General features: G+C 44.0%; 1 protein-coding gene across 7 annotated transcripts in view; it reads left to right on the top strand.

Annotated features, from left to right (window-relative positions):
- Positions 1-24253, top strand: part of LOC142463424 (syntaxin-binding protein 4-like) — a 78852-nt gene that overhangs the window by 20906 nt on the left and 33693 nt on the right. The window contains exons 2-5 of one of the 7 annotated variants that reach the window (XM_075566155.1): positions 1786-1872; positions 12163-12236; positions 21295-21390; positions 23421-23490. In XM_075566155.1, coding sequence (XP_075422270.1) covers positions 1826-1872; positions 12163-12236; positions 21295-21390; positions 23421-23490 — 287 coding nt within the window. In that variant the 5' untranslated portion in view covers positions 1786-1825. Of the gene's footprint in view, positions 1-1737; positions 1873-12162; positions 12242-21294; positions 21391-23407; positions 23491-24253 lie in introns of those variants that run through there. The other 6 variants (XM_075566153.1, XM_075566157.1, XM_075566158.1 and 3 more) reach the window with 6 other exon arrangements.

Genomic DNA, 24253 nt, shown 5'->3' with positions numbered 1-24253 from the left:
AATTACAGCTGAACCCCGTTATAGCGCGGTGCTTGGGGTCGAAAGAATCTGATTGCGTTATATGCCGATTAGTGTTATAAAAACAAACAAAGTTGGAACAAATAAGCCAAATAAATAATAATAAATAAGCAAAATAAAGAATCACTCACACGGCCATGTGTGTGTGCTGACACTCAGAGAGTTCCGTGGGTCCTGTGTGGATGGAGTCTGTCCCCTCCCAGTGCTTTCAGCTAGTTGGCAGTCCTCCCCTCAGTGAAGAATGTAAGTGTTGATTCGGCACAGTTGGATAAAAACTGCTTTAATCACACACAAAATAAGAATGGATAACGACACTTAGAAAAACGTATGAACCCCAACAGCAGCGGAGGAATCCGTGACAGCGTCTGCTCCAGACGGATTTCCTGCTTCCCCGCGTCCGGACTCAGAGCTGTAGGCGTCAGCTGCTTCTTCCCTCTACGGTAGCTGCTAGGAGTCAGAATAGTGAGCTACGCGTTTCGCCTGGGACCAGGCTTCATCAGGCTTATTTTGCTTATTCTCCCACCCATCCCCCATGTTGCCTTGGTACAGGTGCAGGCACATTGACAGGGTTACCCCCTTGATGCCAGCACTTAGCACCAGTTTTCTATACATGTCTCACTGAATCTGGTTGTTCTTGTGTGTGTGCTTATACCGAGGGAGAGACTGCCCTGATCCTGACTGCATTTACATCATCCGGCCAGGACAGCAAGAAACCATTTAGCACCAGCACTCACACAGGGCCATGTGGGTGACTATTATATTTTATTTTAGCCAAATATTCATCTCACCGTCTGATGCAGGTGCAGGCACTTTGTTTGGGGTCACCTAACCCCCCTGGTGCCAGCACTTAGTACCATTGTATCCGCATTACACTGAATCTGGTTGTATTTGTGTGTATCTATACCGAGGGGAAGACTGCCCACTAGTAACCATCTACAAGGACATAGATGGGGAAGGAAGCCCCCGGGTTTTGATGTACAACACACCGCAGAAGGACAAAGATACCTCTACGAATCAGCGCTCACACAGGGCCGTGTGAGTGATATTGATTTTATCGTATCCATCTTTCACCCCCCTCGTTGACACGAGCGGTGATGCTTTGACTGGGGTTATTTAACCCCTTGAGCACAAAGCTCAGTACACATTTTTTTTTTGACCACCGCCTTGTTCCAGAAACTTATTCTGTAGCTCATTAACCCCTGAAGCACCAGATTGACAAAAATACATAATATCTCATGATATTATCATGACACCCAGCCTTGCCATTCCTGACGCCCCTAATAGCTTAACTCAATATGGCAAATGGGGAAAGACAGGGTTTCAGACCTGTTTAAGATATGCAAATGTACCTCAAGTGTATTTTTATTTGCTGTACACTGTGCAGTGAAGGGTTTTTTGCCCTTTTTTTTTTTACCCACCATAACTTTTTTTAATGCCAGGTGAAACTAAAAATATATAACACAAAAGAAGAGTTCTGTTTTAAAGTTCTTTACCCCTCTAAAATAGATGGCAAGGTATTTACGTGAGCGTTGTACCTGTATTTTTCTACTGTATGCAACCAGCGGAATAAAGAAATGCAATATTGGCGTAATTGAGATGGAATTTATATGTTAACATGGGTTTGGGATGAATGAACCGCTTTAATGTCACAGGTGCCTAGCTGTGCAACCCACTGCTAGTGAAGGGGTTTAACAGACATCACATGACCTCCCCTCCAACACACAAGCTCAGTTACTTGCTCTATTCCCATTTGTTGACCTACTGTAGCTGTGTTGATGTCGCCTGTCGCAGCTTTGAGCTTTCAAAGATGCCATCTGTGTCGGTGTTCTGTAAAGGAGCCATGCTAATCAGCAGGTGAGGCTGGGAGATGCTCATAGGTGCAATATGTGGGTCGCGAGACCCTAGAGGTTTGTGATTTTGCACGCATGGGGTGTCTTTAGATGTATAGTTAGCAGCAGCCTGTTAAACATGCTCTGTGTCAGCTGCAGATTTGGATTCCTCAATGTTTTATGTTTCTACTTAATTGCTCGGAATAGTTTGCTTTCTACGGCTGTGCAGAATAATCTTGTATGTAAACCTTCTCAATGCAATACAGATGCAAGTGGGTTTTTACTTTATCTTGTTATAATTAACCATTATTTTTATTCATCTTAAATAAAAAAATGTTTTTGAAAGTATCTTATTGGTAATGTCTCTGTCTTTGAAGTTTGTAAAACCGGTTTGAATCCTAGTGTCAGTTTATTGCGACCTTGGGCAAGTCCCTTTGGCCCATATTTAATCTGGTTTGTAACTGTTACATACGCCTATAATATATATATTCTTTAACTGTGCATGCAATGTCTGATATATAATGTATACCCTGTTCACTTATGTAACTGTATTTGTAACCATGTATTATTTGTCTTAACTCTATGCCCAGGACATACATGAAAACGAGAGGTAAATCTCAATGTATTACTTCCTGGTAACACATTTGATAAATATATAAATAAAATAAATAAATAAATATTTACCAAGTGATGCTATTCCATTAGCCATAAGTCTTCTGGCCCGGAATACCCCTTATGGCCTATTCACTTGACCATGTCCTATGGATTAGCACTGCTTAGTAAATAGGGCCCCTTACTAATAATGCAAATCCTTAAGATCCTAGGGATGTGTGAACCTCGCTACGCCTATGCTGCGCTAAAAATTTCTGGAAAAATGTGAAAACATATTTTAACCTAAATGGGTCAGTTGAAAATTGACAAAGTCGAAGCATAAAGCAAATGAAGCTGCTTTTTGGTTAGCCTGGTCACTGAGGATAAACGTATTGTTTGGCACAAAACATGTAACCCTCTTTGAAACTAAGAAATATGACAAATGAATAATCCTGATAAAGGTGCAGACATTCTTACAAAGGACACGTACTGTAGTGTCACAAATGGATGCAATTTGCCTAATTTTCTATTTGAGTCATTTCACATTAATGTATTTAATCAGTAAGCCTGTGCTGCTCGTATTTATTCACATATATATATATTTATTTATTTTTGCTGTATTTGAAACAAGGGGTGCCTGGAGCTGTACCCCATAATTCCAAGTGACAGGGTCCCCTTGGTTTCTGATATTTAATTTTGCATTTCCCCGACAAGAAGTATTGTCTAAGAGAAATTGGTCCACCTCACTCTGGCAGTAAGAGAATGCTGTGATGTTATTTGGAGACAACGTTGCAGCTTCCGAATGGGTGAGCCTGCAGATATCACTGTTTGTCTTTGCAAGTATTAGTGACAAACATTCAAAATGTAAATCTCAGCAATTGGGTGGTCCCTGAATCGTGGAGTGTCGTAATTCAGATCCAGCGGACCACCAGATTTTTTTTTTAACTGCCAATGTAAACAATAAATACTTGATTTGCAGGGTGGTAGGGGTTTAACGGACAATGGCATTATGTTGTTTTGCTCCATATGCTCCAATAAGCATTTTGGATAGTGTTTAGGAGAAAGCAGTGAAGGGTTGACCCAAGGAGTGGCTCAGTGAGTAAAGACTGACTGGCACTGACCTGGTGGAACCTGGTTCAATTCCTGACTTTGCTGTGTGCTTTGGAGGAGATTGCCCCATCATTCATATCCCCTGTATTTTGGTCATCTTGATACTCTTGAAGTTTATTACTGTTGTGCCTGAAACACCAACATGGTTAGATTTTGTGACACCGGAACATTGCCACTTTTCCATTTGGCACCCACACATTTGATTTCCAGGAGTCCTCGTTTGCCTTTTTGGTTTGCCATTGAAAATACAAATAATAGAGCTTCAACCATCTCCATAAAAACCCAAAGAGGCCCGACTCTACCTCCACTTTTACTGATCCTCCCTCGCTCCCGACTCACATGACGTGTTATAAACCATGATTGACTGGTGCCTAGAATTGTATCAGGCACAGATGTACATCAGCACTTAGTCCCTTCCTGGTCACTCATAACATGGTTACTCATAATATCCCCCCAAAAAACATCCAACCCTGTAAAGCCACGATTCCACATATCCTGCAACTCCAACCCTCCAATTAAAACTATTTATCATCCTGACTTTTTAAAAAAAATATTTATTAAACAATTAACCCACTGTTCTAAACACCTTAACACTTTCTGATGATCTGTTGCAACCACATAAAAGATAACACGCTTTCCTTCAATCATAATGAACACCCTTGCAATAGTATCCATCAATCAAACTCCTCTCTCCTCCCATCAACTACCTGAAACTAGCTGGTTGAGGTTGCCCCCTGGGTCCTGAGTGCCCACTGCCCCCCCTTGTCTCCTACCCACCCTTGTCTCTCCTGCCCCTCACCTCTTGTCTCTTGCCCCCCCCCCCTTCCCCTTGTGTCTTCTGCACAAGGAAATGTAAAGATAAATGTACAAAACTTCTAATCATTTATTAAATAATTTTGGCAACTTGGTGGTGGGAAATTTAACACAATTGGGTAATTTATGGGAAATTTAACATGATTTGGTCATTCAAAATGGCAGTGGCAGCTCAGGAAACAAATGAAATACGTGTAAAAATGTGTCATAGAGAGCGCGCTGAGGGTGCTGCTGGGCGAGATCCTTGGTACATTGGGAGATCGCGTGAGAGCTCCTTAGGATATATACAGATAGCATAGACGGCGAAGTGGCGTCTGCAAAGTGCCTTGAGTAGTGAGGGGGCGGCGACATACCTGGCTGCGGAGCGCCGGTGTCGGTTTGGTCACGGCCAAACTGCTGCGCTCAAACCTTCCATTCCATCGTACTGGGAACACTGCAAGAGATCTGTTTGTGCTAGAAAGAGGGCAGAGCCTGCTATAGAAACCGAAGAATGCTCAGTACATTAAAAAAAAAAGAGTCTTCTAAAATACTACAGAACTGATTTATAAAAACAAAAACATGTCTGTAATGAAATGGGAAGCGCAGAATTCCAACCCAGATGAAAAAGTATATAGTGTAATACAGTAATACAAATTTTCAATGAGATGTGAAGAAAGCTTCAACCATTGCACTCACATGACCCAAAAGGATAAAAGGCACGTCTGAGGATATCCAAAGAGAGAAAAATACTCTCATTACTGATGCCCCACAATAGATAGAATCAATTTGTGGTTATAATATAACAGTGTGCATCATCACCACCTATAATAGTAACAATACAAAGTATTTGGAGGGTGGTGAAGAAACTAGTCCCAAATTGGAGAGGTCCGCTTAAAGAGCACACCAGATAACCTATACTGGTAAAACGTAATCTTTATTGGTTTATTAAAGACGAGCCTCATAAATTAAAATAATTACAATTGTTTTTTGTTAGTGATCGAGTTTTTTCTGCGCTTTCAGATATCATCTTTATACATTTCTCATAAAGTATCCTCATGCATATCGAGGAAGTGAAAGCAATTTTTCAGCTCTAGTTCCCCACTGTTAGTTTTAAGGTTCTTGATGTTGAATGTTTGTTTTCCATTTTCTTCTTTCAATCTCCATATTAAGAAGTACTGTGCAACAAACCAATCAGTGATCACTTCTTGTGTCAAAACTGTTAATGACGGTGCAGTCTCCAATCACGTCTCTTCTTAGCTAGGATATATTGTAGTCCGTTTCATTCTTGATTCCATTGAATCTGTTCCATGTCCATTTTTTATTGGAATTATTCTTGAATTAATTAATGATATACAGTAGACGGTTTCACATTCTGCAGATTCCACCGCTCTGTCTCCCCGTTCATTCCTGTTGCTGTTACTATTCTTACCAACTGATCTTGAGGTGACAATTTCCTTGTTGTGAAGTTACATAGTTACATAGTAGATGAGATTGAAAAAAGACATACGTCCATCAAGTCCAACCTATGCTAAATTTAGACAACAGATACTTTATCCTCTATTTGTACTTACAGTATATTGATCCAGAAGAAGGCAAACAAAAAACCCAAGTAAAACATCATCCAATGATTTCTCATAATGGGAAAATGTAATTCCTTCCTGACTCCATATAATGGCAACCAGATTTTCCCCATGATCAACATCCTTCCCATGTTACTTATTTGGTATATCCCCAGTATATTTTCCTTTCTAAAAAGAGGTCCAACTGTTTTTTTCAAAAGATATCTATTGTATCTGCCATCACAGTCTCCATGGGTAATGAATTCCACATTTTAACTACCTTAAGAACCCTTTCCTTTGTTGCTGGTGAAATCTCCTGAGTAAGCGTAGAAATAATATCAATGAGTCAAGGGTTCAAAGTATCAACGTGAGTTTATCTGCACCAAGGTACAAATGAGAGAGAATTCAAAATGAACTCAGGCCTCTGAAAACATATTGCTTGGCATCACATTTTTATACATTTCAAAATGAGTAATACGCCCCTTAAGGGGGCTGGCTTAGAGATAAAAAACAATACGATGACTTGTATAAAAATCCTTATTCATACAGAAATATACTACGTAAGCTATATCTTATCCTATATATTCCACCGCACTGTGGGCCTCTTAACCGCCTCACTTTAAGGAGTAAACCTCTTAGCCCTTTGGGTGCAGCTGCCAGATAAGAGAAACTAAGGTCAGCAATATATGACTTTGCTGCAAAAACTCTTACAAATGCAATTATTTCAATTTCATGACTAGTAGGAATTATACAAGGGCTAGTCACAGCCAGGAGCGATACTCTGCAGCATATCAATCATACACAAATAAACAGATACACATATACACAAGCCAACACTCAAAATGGCTGCTGCGCAAAAATGGTGGTGATGATAGTTTGTCTTCACATAGCCTGAGCCATACACCTTATCTCAATCTTCACACTCCTTGCCTCCAACCTGAGGGGATGCCCCCATGTTGTTTGAACTCCCCTTGGAATAAATAGTTATTTACACTCCTTTTAATGTCCCAGAATATATTTGTATATAGTTATCATATCCCCTCTAACACGCCTCTTTTCTAGTGTAAACAAATCTACTTTAGCTAGCCTCCTCATAAATCAGATATTCCATCCCCTTAATTAATTTGGTGGCTCTTCTCTGGAGTTTTTCTAGTTTAATGTTTTTTTATATGAAGTGGTGAACAAAACGGTATTTCATACTCAAGGTGTGGTCTAATATTTTAGAGAGGGGCATAATTATGCTTACTTCCCTTCCGTCCAGCCCCCGTTTAATACAAGATAAGATCTTATATGCCTTTGCAGTTACTGCATGACATTGGGCACTATTGCTAAGACTGCTGTCTAAAAGCACTCCTAAATGCTTCTCCATCAAGGATTCCCCTAATTTTTCGCTATTTAATTTGTAAGTCGGAAAAACTGTTAAAAAGTGAGTTCTTTAAACATATGGGATGGGGGGTAAAAATACAGCTTCTGAGTGGTGTGACCAGGACTGCTGTGCTTGCATAAGCCACTGTTCGTAAAATGCTGTTACTTTTTTCTAAATGTGAGTTTAATGGAATCAGGTTAGCCCCTAAATCTTTTTTTTAATTATAAAAGCAGTATCACGTTATGTTTTTTTCTTCTCTCTTTTGTCTTTTCTTCCATAATACATGGTCCCATGAGAGGAGTGGATTGTCCTGGAGATTGTGTATTCCATTAGATTACCTTCGATCATTAGCCAACAAAGGGACATATGTTCTCTAAGTCAAATATTTGTGTTCCCCGACCCCATCCCTTCCCATCCCATGCGCTTAAAAAACTCCCTCCAGATGAAAGGTCCTGAAAGGACCTGAAACGTTGTCTTTCCCCTATTCCAGGCTGTCTCATTAAATGGAGAATTGCATTATGAACTTGTGAGTAGAGCTGTATGTTGTGCCTCTGTCCTAGATGAGACCTGCACTTTGAAGAAAGGGTTTGCTTTTAAGATGCTGCACTGGGGAGAGTCTGGCAGTTGTAGGTAGAGACGGGTGACATTTTCGCCTGATTCTGAGTCTGCTGCGGATTGGACCTTTTTCTTTTAGCCGCAGAATTCGCCGGATCAGACTAAAAAAGACAGGTTCGTTTTTGTTACATCACTGAAAATTCATCTGACTTATGCAGAATCCGAATTATGGGAAGAGAAGTATATAAATAGTGGTGCTGCCTCAAGTTTAAGCCGGCAGGGTTCAGCTGTAGGTTGGTTAGTCCTGCTGCTGCTGTTGTAGTAGTATAGCTCAAACATTTATACATTATTTACTTAATAAAACTTGTAGTTTAACCATTGACCATTAACCTGTGACTGACTGGACTGACCCATTTTGAATTATTTGGAATCCGTGGAACGAATTCAAGTTGAATTCGGCGCCGGATTCTTTCAAGTCTGCGCAACCAAGGCTTTCACGGATTTTAACAAATCCCTGCAGCTTTTAAAAGGAAGCAACCCGATTAGGCCGGGAATGTCTGGGAAATTCAGCCAAACGGATTTAGGAACTGCGGGTTGCAGCCTTGTACTTCGCAGAGGTGTGTATTGTGGTGCCACTATTCCTATGACTGGTCCCCTCCATCGGCAGTCTCTCTCTGGCTCCCACTCTCTGTATCACGCTTTGTGGATAAGCCCTCCAGTCTGCTCATGGCACACGTGCAGGAGGCTCTGTACCGTGTTAGCTGAGCTGAATAATCAAAAATGAATAGACGATACCGTTCTGTGGCTAACGAAATGCTTTTATTTGTGCGAGCTTTCGAGATACACTGATCTCTTCTTCCGGTGGTGTTACAATCGATAAAGAAAGGTTTAACTTAAAAACAGGGCATCCTGGAATGTTATTTGTGACTGAAACCTATCCCTCCCCCCTGTGCAGTATGCGATTTATGACTTGAGGTGTTAAATAGTCTTTGAATGTTAGTGATGTAAGAGTGTGTGTGTATGTGTGTATGTATGTATGTAAATATAAATTTATACAGTGCCCACAGTGTATACAGTGCTTTACAAAAGGTGGGTGTGGAGTGGGAGTGTATAAAAATGGTGTGGCTAGGTGTGGATATGCAAGAGGGTGTTGCATTTCTAAAAGTGTGTGTAGATACTGTATGTGGTCCCTTTTGGTGTATATATATATATATATAGGGATAGAATCATCCCTATTTGTTATATAACTCATAACAAAATATGAGTGCAATAAAGTGCATTGAATAAGTAAACATATCTTAATTAGTGAAACCATATATAAATATATTTCTGTGTATACGTGAATAAAATTGCTAACAAAAGAATTTGCCATAATAAGAATAAAAATAAAACGTGTATGTGAGTGAGTAAAAGGAAAAGTTTATTTAAACCATAAATATATCATTTTAGAAAGATGGGCTCCCTGGATGGAGTACACAAATATTCAAATATAAACACATACAATATACACAATTGTATATAAATAAATACGTCCATGTCAACCTCATCACCTGGAGTATTTGTGAAAATAAACACAAAACCAAGTGATTGCAGCAGATACTCCAAACATACTGCTGCGACACACTTTATTCGAGCAAATACCCAGTATGTACCTGGCAGATACCTGGAATGCGCCGCTCCTCACCTCTGACAAGCCCCGTTGCATTTGCCTTCTCAGCCTGGGTTCATGCCTGGCTGATGGGCGGCTGATCTGTTAAATGATAATGATTAGGATTTAATAGGCTGCAATGCTTCGCGTGTCTACCAGATGGCATAAATTCATGAATTGTAATGCAATATATATATATATATACTGTGCAGTATTGCAGCCAGCGGGAATAAAATGCTTCAATCCCTGCCTGGAAAATAACTCAATGCACTCGGGCAGAAAACAGTCACAAACCTCAATACACCCGGGTATACCCGAATTCGTGGGACTAGCCGAGCTCGAATAAAGTGTGTCGCCAGTGTATGTAACCTACAATAAAATACATACTCTTAATAACATAAAAATGAGTGATATATTGTGCTGGAGGGGATGTGGTCAAAATCCAGACATGGCTCACATTTGGTGGTCATGTCCAGAGATCCAGAGATATTGGTCCGTGATTCAAAAGTTAATACATGAGACCACAGGACTAAAGATACCCTTGGACCCCCTGACCTTCGTGCTCTGCAAATCTATTGAAAACATCCCCACGCCAATGGGCAGACTGATCTCTTCGATTCTCACAGCCGCCAGATGCTCCGCCACAGCGGCCTGGAAGCAAATAAAAGCCCCAACTAGAGGCACAGTTGTCAAAAGGATCAACACAGTCATGACTATGGAGAGACTCACAGCGATGCTCCATAAAAAACTGCCGCAGTTCCAAAAAAACTTGGGACCCATGGATGGGGTCGCGACCCTCGGGCCGGCCTAGATCCATGTCGCAGGGGCTTCCCCGCTCCCCTCCCCCCGCCCTCCCCTTTCCACCCCTCCCTCCTCGTCTGTCTGTCTCCCCCCCCCTCCCTACCCTCCCCTTCCGTTATGATAAAATGTTAATTGGAAATTTTCTCTACCAGCCTCAGTTATGTGTTCATAACAACCCTGTATCGTTGCTTATATATTTCCAATAAAAAAAAAAGATTGAAACAAAAAAAAAATAAGTGATATCAACCACATGATGAAAACCAAAAGGATGTTTGTTTTTAAGTTTGAAAATCCAGTACTTTTTCCTCCGTAACAACAGCAAGTCTTTGTTACCTGCTCTAATATTATCTTTGAGGGACTCAGCTGAGAAATGGAGTGCTTGGGGGTCACACTGGTGTTCCCGTAAAAAATGATCCAACAAAAATGTTAGAAGCTTCCTTTTATCTATAATTTTTTAAGGGTAATATACTTAATATTCCTTAAATGTTCAAATATCCTGATCTTTAAACATCTAATAGTTTTCCCTACATACTGTATACCACAATCACACTGCAACATATATATATAACAAATCTAGTGTTGAAGTCACTGGGATTTAAATCAGCAGTCCAAGTTGCGTTTATTTATTTATTTTCCCCTTTTTATATGTGCATCAATACAATCCACACAATGATAAGTAATTAGCTAAGTTGCTGATCTATCCATTCTCCTGCGATCGATCGGTGAAGATTCAGTTTGGGGTTCACTAAATGGCTGTCAGTGCAGCAGCAGAGGACCCAAGATGCAAAGTTCTGTGGGGAAGATCATGTGAACAGGCAGTCACTAGATACAATTGGTGCACTGCTAGAGAGAGGGAAGGGCTCAAAAAGGGGCCAGAGCCTGCTTCAGAATCGGAAGGGGATGTGACTTGGCAAATGGTTACTATAGAAACAAAAAATGCTGGTTACATTAATACATTAAAAATGTCTTTCAGAGTGGTTTAAAAATGCTACATGTATTTTATCACAGTACAGAACGGATTTATTAAATAAAAACACGCATGTAGGATATTGCTTGGTCTGCTTAGCCGGTCTCATATGACTACATGCTTTACACCCTGACCATTTATAACAGCCATCTGGCCTAGATGTCTGAAGAAATGCAGGGTTACCGGCCTGAACTAAACTAGGTGCTAAGATGCTTCTGAGGTCCCCAGCTTTTGTGAACACTATTTTAGGTTGTGGAGGCAGGATATCATTGAAGACCGGATCCAATTTCAGGATGTTCCAATGGCGGGAGATAATTTTCCTGGTCTGACGATGGGCACCATTAAATTAAGTAATGAACAGAGGTACATCTTTGTAAAACCGGTGTGCCTGAGTGTGTAACACCGCCGTACATTGGGACATTCTGTGCCTGAGAATGTGTCTGACATGGCTGCGCTTATAGTGCTGGCGACGCGTCAAAACAGACACCTTGCTGCATCGCATGCGCTTATAGTAAGCGCAACGGCTTGGTCGCGATCGCTGGAAGTCCTCTCAATTTGATTTTTCCAGCAACCGCAGCCTGACATCGCCGTTGCCGTCGCGTCGCCGGCACTATAAGCGTAGCCTAAGGCGGAGGAATTGTCTATAAGGGATATTATGTATCCACTCAGTGTCACGGTTGCTTGAGGGATCCAAGTATGCATTGACACATACTGTTCACATCTGAGAGCTCTCAGAGATGAGAAGCCAGTGTTTGCAGCCTGTGCTCTCAGGGGGGGGGGGGTAGAAATGTTGATTTTTCAATGTAATGAACCTATGTTACACTGCAAACATTTGTTGCAAGTACGTGTAGGAGACTTTGATAAATGCCTCCTCAGTGGTAGGAAAGTTGCCATGCTGCATTTAACCCACACCTGGTGTTTTGCAGGACATTAATGGGTCCTTACGGAATGGATCGCACGGTATATTGTATGGAGTTCAATGACTGCGGCAATGGACTGGGTGATGTATTAAATTATATATTCTATAATCTATTGAATAATACATTTTAGCGACTGCTATTGCACTAGTAGGCGTGTGCACGATGTAGATGGTTTCTTCCTATAGAGATAAAGTATTTATTGATTTACTGCTGATCTCTCCTGCACTGTTCTAAAGACTGTGATACAAAGAAAGTGCTAAAAGAGGCGCTCCCACAGCAATTCAAGTGATACAAAATGCAAGGGCAAATAATGAAACTGATCTACAATATTATTGTGAATAAAGTATCTATAAAAAGTGCATACCGTGATTAAACAAATGTGGCTGTAACTCCGTGCTGAAACCCTCTGGTAGGGACTGTCTCCGTTGGTCCCAGAAAGGCCGAATTGTTCTTCAAATTCCAGGGGGAGCAAGGAAGACATAGTGCAGATATAGTGGAGATATAGTGCAGATGGGAGCAACTATGTATTAAATCAAGTGAGTCAGAGCCATGTGGACACTTGCAGACACAGGGAAATGCTGCTGACAGTGAGACTGCACCACACACCCTTGATGATAACCTGCTGTATTTCAATGCCTTATGTTTCTATGTATAATGTGAGTTTGCATTTGGCTCTATGGCCTTCATTGTACCAAGTGCTGCAGGGCGGCAGCGCTATTCTGTGACGTCACCCAGCGCTGCCGCCGAGCAGCATCTTGATTTATACCAGGGAGACAGGGCAGAGGAGACTTGGAGGCGTGGGCGTGAGCGATGCGCCCTGATTGGCTGAACCGCTCACGTGACACGGCCGTCGCAAGAAAAAAAAATTCTCAGTCTCTTCCCCAGCCGTCCGCTCTGCAGTATGGCGCGTCGCGACCGTCGCTTGCGGTATAAGCACTGTCATTGGATGGCAAACTTAGAGAAATAACCCAATTAGTAGCACTCTATCACCATACTGGAGGATTTCTGATACATTTAAAATAAATGCTTTATTGAACCATGGATAAAATACTGGGCATTAATACCAATTATCCTAAGATAAGACTTTATATTAAAAGATATTATCCTTTAATATAATGTCTTATCTCAGGATAATTGGCATACATTTGTATACTTTATCCGGCACAGTCCATTATCCGGAGGGTAATCACTCCTACCGGATACAGTGCGTCATTTAATATGTTTTTAATGCCCAGTATTTTATCCATGGTTCACCAGTATGGTGATAGAGTGCTACTAATTGGGTTCTTTCTCTAAGTTTGCCGACTTATACTCACCCAGTTACACACATCAGCTGATGGGGGGAGGGGGGTTTCTACCTAGTTTATCACTTTCATTGGATGCAAGCTACACACGACGCCACATGCGTTTTTGGGTATAATCCTGGCCTTACTCGATTTAATACTTGCATTTTCTTTCATTATAACACATGTGGAACTCTTTGCAATCCCTTTAAATATACCGTCCCACTGCTCTTGGTCTAGTTCTTAGAGCCTCTTCCCACCTTGGGTTTTATTTTGGTTTCTGACATCCGCCAGTCGGTTACATACCGTTTAGGTCAGGCCTTTCTTATCTTCCGCCGAGAGACACATGTCCTCTAAAACTGTATAGTCATTATACGGGCCTAGACTTCTTATATGGCCTCTCAGTTGAAGATATCTAAAGAAGGCTGACTTACTGTATGTAACCCAATCTCTTTCATTACTGTCTCAAAACGTTTTTATTTCTTTATTTGACCATAGATCCTTGACCCTCATTATTCCTGCCTTGCTCCATTCCTGGAAAGCTATCGGTTCCGTGCCTGGGGAAAAGCTAGGATTCTCAAATAATGGTGTCATCTGAGATTTTAAATTGGTCAACCCATGTTTGATTTTCAAAGAGTCCCACATTTTAAGTGAGTGGGACACAGAAGGCACCATCAGTTTGGGTCTATCTTTCTTTGTTAACCACAATACCATATCTATAGATGAATTTGAGAGTGTGTCAGACTCCATCTCCACCCATTTTTTGACCTTTTTGTGAGCATGCCAGTGGATCAGCTGGCTTACATCAGCTGCCTGGTAATACTGCCTTAAATGTGGCAGAGCTAAGCCTCCGGGTGTTTTGGATTGATAAAGTAAGAGTAGTTTTGTTCTCGCTTTTAGGTTGTTCCATATAAATTCGGTGATTTTTGTCTGCAAGTCGTGTATATCCCTAACTTTCACTTGCCCTGGTAAGGTGTGGAATAGATATAGGATTCTTGGTAATAGATTCATTTTAATAGCATTTACTCTACCTATCCAGGAGATATGATATCTGGACCATTCCTCTAGCTCTTTTTTCAAGGTTTTTATAATTGCTGGGTAGTTCCCCTCGCATACGGTGTCCTGCGCAATGGTTAACCAGATTCCCAAGTATTTTATAGCCTGAGGCTTCCATTTTAAATCAAAGTTTAGTTTTATGAGCTTTAATTGTTCTTGTGGGAGGTTTATATTTAAGGCTTCAGATTTGTCGTTGTTTTAAACCCTGATCATTTGATATAACGGTTTTAAAACAGTAAAATGTGACAAATGTAATAGGTTTGTTTTTAAATAAATCAGCATAGTAGTATAAGATAATAGACTGCAATTTTTTTCCCTCTCCCTGATCATCGTTCTCCCCCTCCTCATCTCTCCCCATCCCTCCTCCTCATCTCCCCCCATCCCTCCTCCTCATCTCTCCTCCTTGTCTCTCCGCATCCCTCCTCCTCCTCATCCTCCCTCATCTCTTCTCAGCTCTCTCCCCTCCTCCAGCTCTTCCCCGCTCCTTTTTCGAAAATCTTTTCAGATCTTGCATCTTCCTCCTACCCCTGTGTACTTTACCACTACAATGAACCCCTCTGATAGTTCATACTTTGAACTCATTTGGGGACATTATGATTTCTAATACATACTCAGATCTTGTACATACAATTTAGATTCTGTGATTCAAAATATACTATATCTATGTAAAAGACTTCCTGGGAATTAACAAGTCGAGAGGTTAACACGCTGTGATTATTCCACCACCTGTGAAACCCATTTAGCCGTTCACTCTGAAGCTCAACCAGAGTCCAGGGATTTCACTACCAGTTAATGTGGGCTGTTTTACTTTATTGTCTCATGAAAAAGACACAAAGACTCACAATGAGTGTGAGAAGGGGGAGGGGGGATTGAGTGAGAGGGAGGTCACTGAGTGATAGCAGAGGGGGGGGAGAGTGAGATGAGAGGGGGAGAGAAATCAGGAGGAGGAGATTAATAGAGGGGGGTAAGAGGTGTAAAAGAAGGGGAGGGGTTGCACTGCGCCAACACACTGGGGGGGGGGGGCGGGGGGGCAATAGAAACTCTAGTCCTTGGCCCCAGGAAAGCTGTTGGACATGTGTGTGTGTGTGTGTGTGTATGTGTGTGTGTGTGTGTGTGTGTGTGTGTGTGTGTGTGTGTGTGTGTGTGTGTGTGTGTGTGTGTGTGTGTGTGTGTGTGTGTGTGTGTGTGTGTGTGTGTGTGTGTGTGTGTGTGTGTGTGTGTGGAAATTGAGTGTGTGGGAGAGGAAAAGAGGGAGTAAGAAAGGGAGTGAGATAAGAGGGAGATAGGTGGACAGTGAGGGGGGAGAGAAATATATGGGAGTGTGAGGGGTAAGACATCACACGTGATGTGGAGGCATATCTAGCTGAAGGTGTTTACTTGTACACACTTCCCCCCCCTCCCTGCATTACACAGACTATATTACTGTATATTACCGCTAAATCCCCATGCTTAATGATGGATTTATATTTACACAATTGATCTGGGTTTTTTGTTGTTGTTGCAAGCAAGCACAACATTTTAACCAATTCACTACCAGACGGGTTCAGTAACCTATTGCATGACTTGTTTGATAGTGAAGGAGTGATTGATGCGGTCTGCATTTATAGCTGCTACCAGCATCTTAGGCCTGGGACCCGGTGCGCCCGGCGGCGCGGGCGGCCACACGCGAGCTCCCCACCAGCAGGGGAATCCTCCCGAGCCGGTCCCGGTCCCCCCTGGCTGCACAGCTCACTACACGCTGTGACGCGTCAGCCGCTATGGGATACAAGAGAATGGTGATCCCTAGCGTTGACGCATCACGTGGTGTGGCTGTGAGCCAATGAGGAGGGGAGGCTTCGGGAGGAGGAGAGGCTTCGGGGAGCGGGGAGGAGTGGGGGGGGAAAGCAGCGTGAGTGCCTGTCTCTGTGTGTGTGTGTATGTGTGTGTCTGAGTACGTGAGGGCCTGCCTCTGCCTGTGTGTGTGTCTGTCTGTGTGTGTGTGTCTGCTTGTGTGTATGAGTGCCAGCCCGAGCCCGTGGAGTGAGAGAGGGAGGGGGGGGGAGAGTAGCGGGTCCCTCCGCTCAAGTCTCCCACTCCCGCCCACCTCCCGCTCCGGCTCCGGCTCCCTACAGACCGCATATCGCGGTCCGTGTCTGTCAGCGGCGCCTGTCTGCAGTGCAGGAGCGCTGACGGAGGGAGCGGGGCCTTAGCCTTATGCTCTTTAACCCTACTGCACAAATTCACAATCACACACAGCAAATGCATATACTGTATAGTAAACTACTAATATACACAGACAATTGTACACACAGAGGCACAGATACACATATAAAGGTGCCATTATACATAGCTTAAGTAAAGACACACTGATATATACAAAGATACATACCGATTTTTACATATGTACAAAGACACAGACTCACACATGTTATTGATAATTGACATATAGATGCTATTATATACATACTGCTGGGATTGTAAGTCCCTGCTGTTTTGCTTACATAGGTGCTATGCTGTACATGCTTGGGGATATATAAACAAAAAAATATACATACATAAATATTTATCTAGCTCTGTCAGGGAGGGGGCAGGGAGTTTAATGGCCTGGAGCCATGCTGTAAGGTAATCACCCCTTTCAGTAATCAGACAGGATTTGCGTCTGGCCCTGCCCAGGATGAAAGAGATTTGTCGGATTGTTTTGGCAATATGAGCCCTTTATTTCAATTACATCAGTTAGGGGAGAAGCGTGGAAAGAGATGATTGGATAATACTGTGATCTAAATATATGAACATAAAGAGAAAAGTGTGCTTCCAAGGCTTATAGGAGCATGGGCTGTCACTGTGTGTCATGTCCAATAGTCCTCAAGCAGCCTCCTCCAGTCATGGACTCGTACAGTCGCAAAGGGTTAGCACCAGAGGCTGCATTCCAGTAACAGGAAGTCTACAGTAAATAAGACAATGTGAATTCCTACTGCGTAGAAATGTAAAATAGAAAGAAACCTGAAATAAATCATTAGAATATAAAGTGGCAGGAGTATACCAAAATCACTCAATAATTTATACATTCGTTTAAAAATCATCTCAATAATTAAACACTAGGGTACACAAACTTTTCAGGTGTCAAAAAACACTTTGTGTCTAGAAATAACAATCGTTGTGGTCAAAATTACATGAAGTTGTTTCGTTATTGTATAACATGCTCTGCGGGCTTCTCCTTCAGTGTATTTATGACCAGGTTGCATTTCCCTGATGAGCTGATTGTTAGACCAAGGTACTTGGTTTTAACACGACCTTTTGCCTTTTGCCGTCTGCATGATCATAGATACAGGAAAAACCCGGTGATACACACCAATACCCTCCAATAAATTCGGGATCAATACGAAAAAAACATGGATCGCTACATAACTTTTTCTTTATTGCACGCTTCCACACATGAGGAGCTGGCGAAAATTTGTAAAAGTCATAGTTTTCGATAAAATACTGATACATTTGAACAACCGTTGCCATCTTATCCTCTGTTGCATTAATCGCGGCCCATGTTAAATACGCGTACGTTCTGTCGGGTTTTTGGAACACGGGCTGCATTTGTGCACTCATGGCGGCGGGAACTGACTCTGGAGAATAACAGAAACTGGTGTTTGTCTTTCTTTAATATGAAAAGCCTAAATTGATACATTATTGTAACCTCTTCCTTCAGTCCCAAGGCCAAGTTACAATAGCCCACTGTGGTATCTTTTTTAAACGAAACACCTGCAAGTCGACACATTACTGAAGCGCATGCGCATTACAATTCATGAATATCTGCCATCTGGCGGACACGCGAAGAATTGCAACCTATTAAATCCGAACCATTCTCAATAAACGCATCAACCGCGCATGAACCGCGGCTGAGAATGCAACATGAATGCGGCATGCACCCGGTGAAGTGCGTAGCATTCGAAAAAAAATCCAAGAAAAATGCGGTGATGTTGTAGAATAATGTATGTAGTTCCAGTGTATTGTCAGTCAGTGTGAATTGTGATTTGTTTGGATGTTTTTACTGGAATACCACCATTCTGGTTTTGTCTAGGTTCACAGAGAGTGCCCAGGTCTGGCTGAATTTTTCTAGTATCGCCAGTTTCTGTTGGAGGCCTTGTTCTGTTGGGGACAGCAGGAGCAGATTGTCTGTGTATAGTAGGGAATTAATCTCTGTGCCAGCCAAGGGGAGCCCAGGTGCTGAGGAGGATTCTAGGGCTGCTGCGAGCTCATTGATATATATATTAAAACGTGTGGGACTCAGGCTGCAGCCCTGCCTAACTCCACGGCCTTGATGGAAGAAGTCTGTCCTTTTGTTATTTACTTTCACGCAGCATTTGTTTTCAGAGTATATACTTTTGATGTTGTATGTTCTCCCTCCGATTCTGCTCTCTAGTATTTTCAGCAATAGACCTGGATGCAAGATGGATTCGAAAGGTCCTTTTAAAGTACACAAAGCAAGCAATGATTTTGCCCTTGTTGGTGTTGTGGACGTGCTTATGGATGAGGCTGTGTAGGGTATAGATGTGATCTGTGTTGCGCTGGTTTGGCAGGAAGCCTGTCTGGCTCTTACTCAGTATACACTGCCCTGTCAGGAAGGTGAGGATTCTGCTGTTCAAGATGCTGTTGAACAGTTTTCCCAGGGTGCTGCTGACACAGATGCCTGTGTAATTGGATGGGTCCGGCCTGTCTCCTTTCTTGTGAAAAGGGGTTATCAGTCCTTGGCAGCGGCGGATTTAAAAAAGTGCCTTCCACCTGTGCTTGTCGCTCTGCTTCTCCTTCAGAATCCAGTGTCAAATGACTCAATGGTAATGCGGCGTCATGACATCATTTGACGGTTGCCATGGCAATGAGACCACATTTGTGCCGTCCGCGGCGTCATTTGATGCTCGATTTGGAAGAAGCAGGGCGGCAGAACGGAGACGGCCAGCACAGGTAAGTAAGTCCTTCCCATTTGGTCCGATAGGCCAGGAGCGGGCAAATGCAAATGGTGGCGGACATTTTTGCCCCAAACCTCTCTAGCATCTATGCTCTACTCCTACCCACCTGCTTGAGTTCAGTGACCTATTGTCAAGCATAGTCTTACATATTAGATCAGTTGGAAGTTTATTTCATTCATGTATGGCATGCTTTGGTACAGTATCTTGATTTCCAGAGACTGTTTTACATTGTGTGGCCCTAGATGTTAAATAAATTAAAATTTTCTCATATATACTTGCGTGTGTAAGTGGGATTCTATATATATATGTAACCCTTCCATGGTACCCCACCCGACATGAGATTGGGGTGTACACTCCTTCTGGTCACGCTGAGTGGTCTGGGTGCTGTGACCTGCTGGTAAACAGGAGGGCTGAGTGCTCCGCGGTGTTGTGGGGAGAGCCCAGGACAGGGACAGGAGGTGTGGGACAGGTTACCTTGTTCTCTCAGGGTGCACAGCGCCTCCAGCCAGCAGAGATCCAGGGGGTCTCCAGAGGAGAGACCCCGACTGACACTCCATACACAGGAACAGGGACACACACAGCAGCTTCTTTTCTGTGGATCTTTATTCAGCATAGATGTGCAGACAGCATACAGCATGATAGCACAGGCATGGTGTAATCTCTGTCTCTCTGCTCATGGCAGCTTGAATTCCCCCCTCCTTACCCAGGTGGGGCAGGAGGGAGAGAACTCTTCTTGGCTTCTTATCTCTCTCAGCTCTCTCTGAAGACTCTCTGAAGACTAACTGAATTTGGGAATATGTCTCAATTTGAATATCCTCAGGGAGTGTCTCTAGCTTTGAATCATTACAACTCAAAGCTGGATACCGATTGGCTCACACACACATCAGGGGGTGTTCCAACCCATATCCACCCTTTGGATTAACACATTCAAATGTTGCTTAGGTCTGCCCCTGAATATTGCTACATACTCAGAGCTGAAATGCAAAACAGACCAACTGGAAGAATTAACCTTTCCACTGCCTGACTGACAGAGGAAAGGCCCAGAAGAATACATAGCTGCCGACCGAAGGCCAGGCTATATATATATAGAGACACCATCATTGGGCATATGAAAAAGAAGTACACTTTACTTCCTCTGTTAATGTGTGATACAGAAGTTTACAAGCAAGTGACCACTTAAGGCATAATAACACAAGACATTTATTGCATGCAAAGATTTTACCAATTAAAGACTTGTATTTCTGGATGTATTTGCATATACTCATGTATACATAAAAATGAAGTAGTGCTAACTTTCCTGTAACCGTTGATCATTTATCAAATCAGTCATCGATCTTCAAGCTGTAATTATCTTAAGATTCAGCGCTCATGGACTCTCATACGTGTGTACAAAAAGCTACAATAGGTAGACCTGCTTTTATTATGTACAGTACATAAAATAGGTACAGAAACTGCCTAATAAGTACAGCTGTCGGATGGAGTGTATGTCATTGTATATAACAGTGTGTCTGTGATTATACTGTGTGTGTCATTGCCTCTGTGTATTTGTGTCTAGGTGTTATTATGTGTGTACATCAGTGTGTTAGTGAATGTGTGCACAGGGATTAGATAGCATTAACTGCTTGCATTAGGGATCAACAGCTACAAATTTGTACTGACCCTCTCCCAGCTAAAGGGTTCAAATTTGTACTCATTAAATATTTTCTGGTAGTCTACAGTTTCTGCTGTAGCGCAGTTTGGGATAATGTATGGGGTGCGGATTATAAAAACAGGTGAGTCTGAGCCCGTCCCTAGTAATTAGGATTCTTAGGCTTTGTCATGCTGATTTCCATTCAGTAATGGTTTGATGGGTCTTTGTATCACAGGGATTAAAGTGATTGGAGGAATACGGGAGTTCAGCAGAGAGGAGTATGGGGTTTATGTCAAAAGAATCCTTCCTGGGGGAGTAGCTTATTTTGATGGTAAATATTATTAATTCCTCCCCCACTGCAGTGCCCTGTCACAGTGTTACACCCCCCCACTAGCAGTGCCCTGTCACAGTGTTACCTCCCCCAGCAGTGCCCTGACACAGTGTGACCTCCACCAGCAGTGCTCTGTCACAGTGTGACCTCCCCCAGCAGTGCCCTGTCACATGTGTGACCTCCCCCCAGCAGTGCCCTGTCACAGTGTGACCTCCCCCCAGCAGTGCCGTCACAGTGTTACCTCCCCAGCAGTGCCCTGTCACAGTGTGACCTCCCCCAGCAGTGCCCTGACACAGTGTGACCTCCCCCAGCAATGCCCTGTCACAGTGTGACCTCCCCCAGCAGTGCCCTGTCACAGTGTGACCTCCCCCCAGCAGTGCCCTGTCACAGTGTGACCTCCCCCAGCAGTGCCCTGTCACATGTGTGGGGTCCCCCAGTAGTGCCCTGTCACAGTGTGACCTCCCCCCAGCAGTGCCCTGTCACAGTGTGACCTCCCCCAGCAGTGCCCTGTCACAGTGTGACCTCCCCCAGCAGTGCCCTGTCACAGTGTAACCTCCCCCAGTAGTGCCCTGTCACAGTGTGACCTCCCCCAGCAGTGTCCTGTCACAGTGTGACCTCCCCCCAGCAGTGCCGTCACAGTGTGACCTCCCCCAGCAGTGCCCTGTCAAAGTGTGACCTCCCCCAGTAGTGCCCTGTCACAGTGTGACCTCCCCCCAGCAGTGCCCTGTCACAGTGTGACCTCCCCCAGCAGTGCCCTGTCACAGTGTGACCTCCCCCAGCAGTGCCCTGTCACAGTGTGACCTCCCCCAGCAGTGCCCTGTCACAGTGTGACCTCCCCCCAGCAGTGCCCTGTCACAGTGTGACCTCCCCCAGCAGTGCCCCGTCACAGTGTGACCTCCCCCAGCATTGCCCTGTCACAGTGTCACCTCCCCCAGCAGTGCCCTGTCACAGTGTCACCTCCCCCAGCAGTGCCCTGTCACAGTGTGACCCACCCAGCAGTGCCCTGTCACAGTGTGACCTCCCCCAGCAGTGCCCTGTCACAGTGTGACCTCCCCCAGCAGTGCCCTGTCACAGTGTGACCTCCCCCAGCAGTGCCCTGTCACAGTGTGACCCACCCAGCAGTGCCCTGTCACAGTGTGACCTCCCCCAGCAGTGCCCTGTCACAGTGTGACCTCCCCCAGCAGTGCCCCGTCACAGTGTGACCTCCCCCAGCAGTGCCCTGTCACAGTGTGACCTCCCCCAGCAGTGCCCCGTCACAGTGTGACCTCCCCCAGCAGTGCCCTGTCACAGTGTGACCTCCCCCAGCAGTGCCCTGTCACAGTGTGACCTCCCCCCAGCAGTGCCCTGTCACAGTGTGACCTCCCCCACTGCAGTGCCCTGTCACAGTGTGACCTCCCCCAGCAGAGCCCTGTCACAGTGTGACCCACCCAGCAGTGCCCTGTCACAGTGTGACTTCCCCCAGTAGTGCCCTGTCACAGTGTGACCTCCCCCAGCAGTGCCCCGTCACAGTGTGACCTCCCCCAGCAGTGTCCTGTCACAGTGTGACCTCCCCCAGCAGTGCCCTGTCACAGTGTGACCTCCCCCAGCAGTGCCCTGTCACAGTGTGACCTCCCACAGCAGTGCCCTGTCACAGTGTGACCCACCCAGCAGTGCCCTGTCACAGTGTGACTTCCCCCAGCAGTGCCCTGTCACAGTGTGACCTCCCCCAGCAGTGCCCCGTCACAGTGTGATCTCCCCCAGCAGTGCCCTGTCACAGTGTGACCCACCCAGCAGTGCCCTGTCACAGTGTGACTTCCCCCAGCAGTGCCCTGTCACAGTGTGACCTCCCCCAGCAGTGCCCCGTCACAGTGTGATCTCCCCCAGCAGTGCCCTGTCACAGTGTGACCTCCCCCCAGCAGTGCCCTGTCACAGTGTGACCTCCACATGTCATTATGTGCCTTCCTTTGAGTGCACTGAATATAATAGGATACCTTATATTGCAGCTGTGTTTATGATACAGTGTCAACAGTATAATTAGTTGTTGTTTCTAGGACGGCTGCATCCAGGAGACCAGATTCTGGAGGTGAATGGAGACAGCTTGCTGGGAGTATCAAGTGACAGGTAATGACGGGTACAAACCCATTTAAACCCGTTTCGTACATTTACTGCCGGTGCTGACCTAATAAGCAGGAATATTTTAACACTGAATTATTGTCTTTGCTCCGCTTGAATCACTGAGCAACTGTATTTGAGTAATGGGTAGATGGGCAGTTCAAGAGGAGTTATAGTGAGGAGCTAAGGCTGCGCTTATAGTTGTTCATTGTAAATGTGTTCATTATCAGCGTATAGACTAGGACGCCTTCTCCTCTCCTCCACGCTTCAGCACCTCCCCCTACCTACTCACTCTTACTATCTGCCAATTGACTACCACTTATTTTGACCAATTACCAGATATTCTTGCTTATTGCTGTTAACTATAACTATTCTTATCATGTACTATGTAACTATAACTATACCCCCCTCCTCCCTCTCCTGCGCGACATGTTTCTTATATTGTTCTCATTCTTGCTTCCCCTTCAATGCTCAAAACACATTGTTCCCAGTACTAAGAAATCTATTTCCCCCCAGTCATTCCTAATCAATTGTAGTGGGGAGATTGTTCCCTTCCCATTTGCTTCCTAATCTGATTGTTCCGTTTACAAGTTGCTCATGAATCCATTGTTCCCTTCCCCAGTCATTCCTAATTAATTGTTCCCTTCCCCATCTGATTTTTCACCACCCAGTGCTCCCAAAATTGACTACTCTTGTCCAAATGCTAACAAAGGACTAGCTCCATTACAAATAATTCCCCCATTAACTGTACCCTTTATATGCACAATCCTCC

Source organism: Ascaphus truei, chromosome 11 (genome assembly GCF_040206685.1).
Source record: "Ascaphus truei isolate aAscTru1 chromosome 11, aAscTru1.hap1, whole genome shotgun sequence".
NCBI lineage: Eukaryota > Metazoa > Chordata > Amphibia > Anura > Ascaphidae > Ascaphus > Ascaphus truei.
The sequence above is the reverse complement of the archived record's forward strand: the minus strand, read 5'-3'. Positions and strand labels throughout refer to the sequence as shown.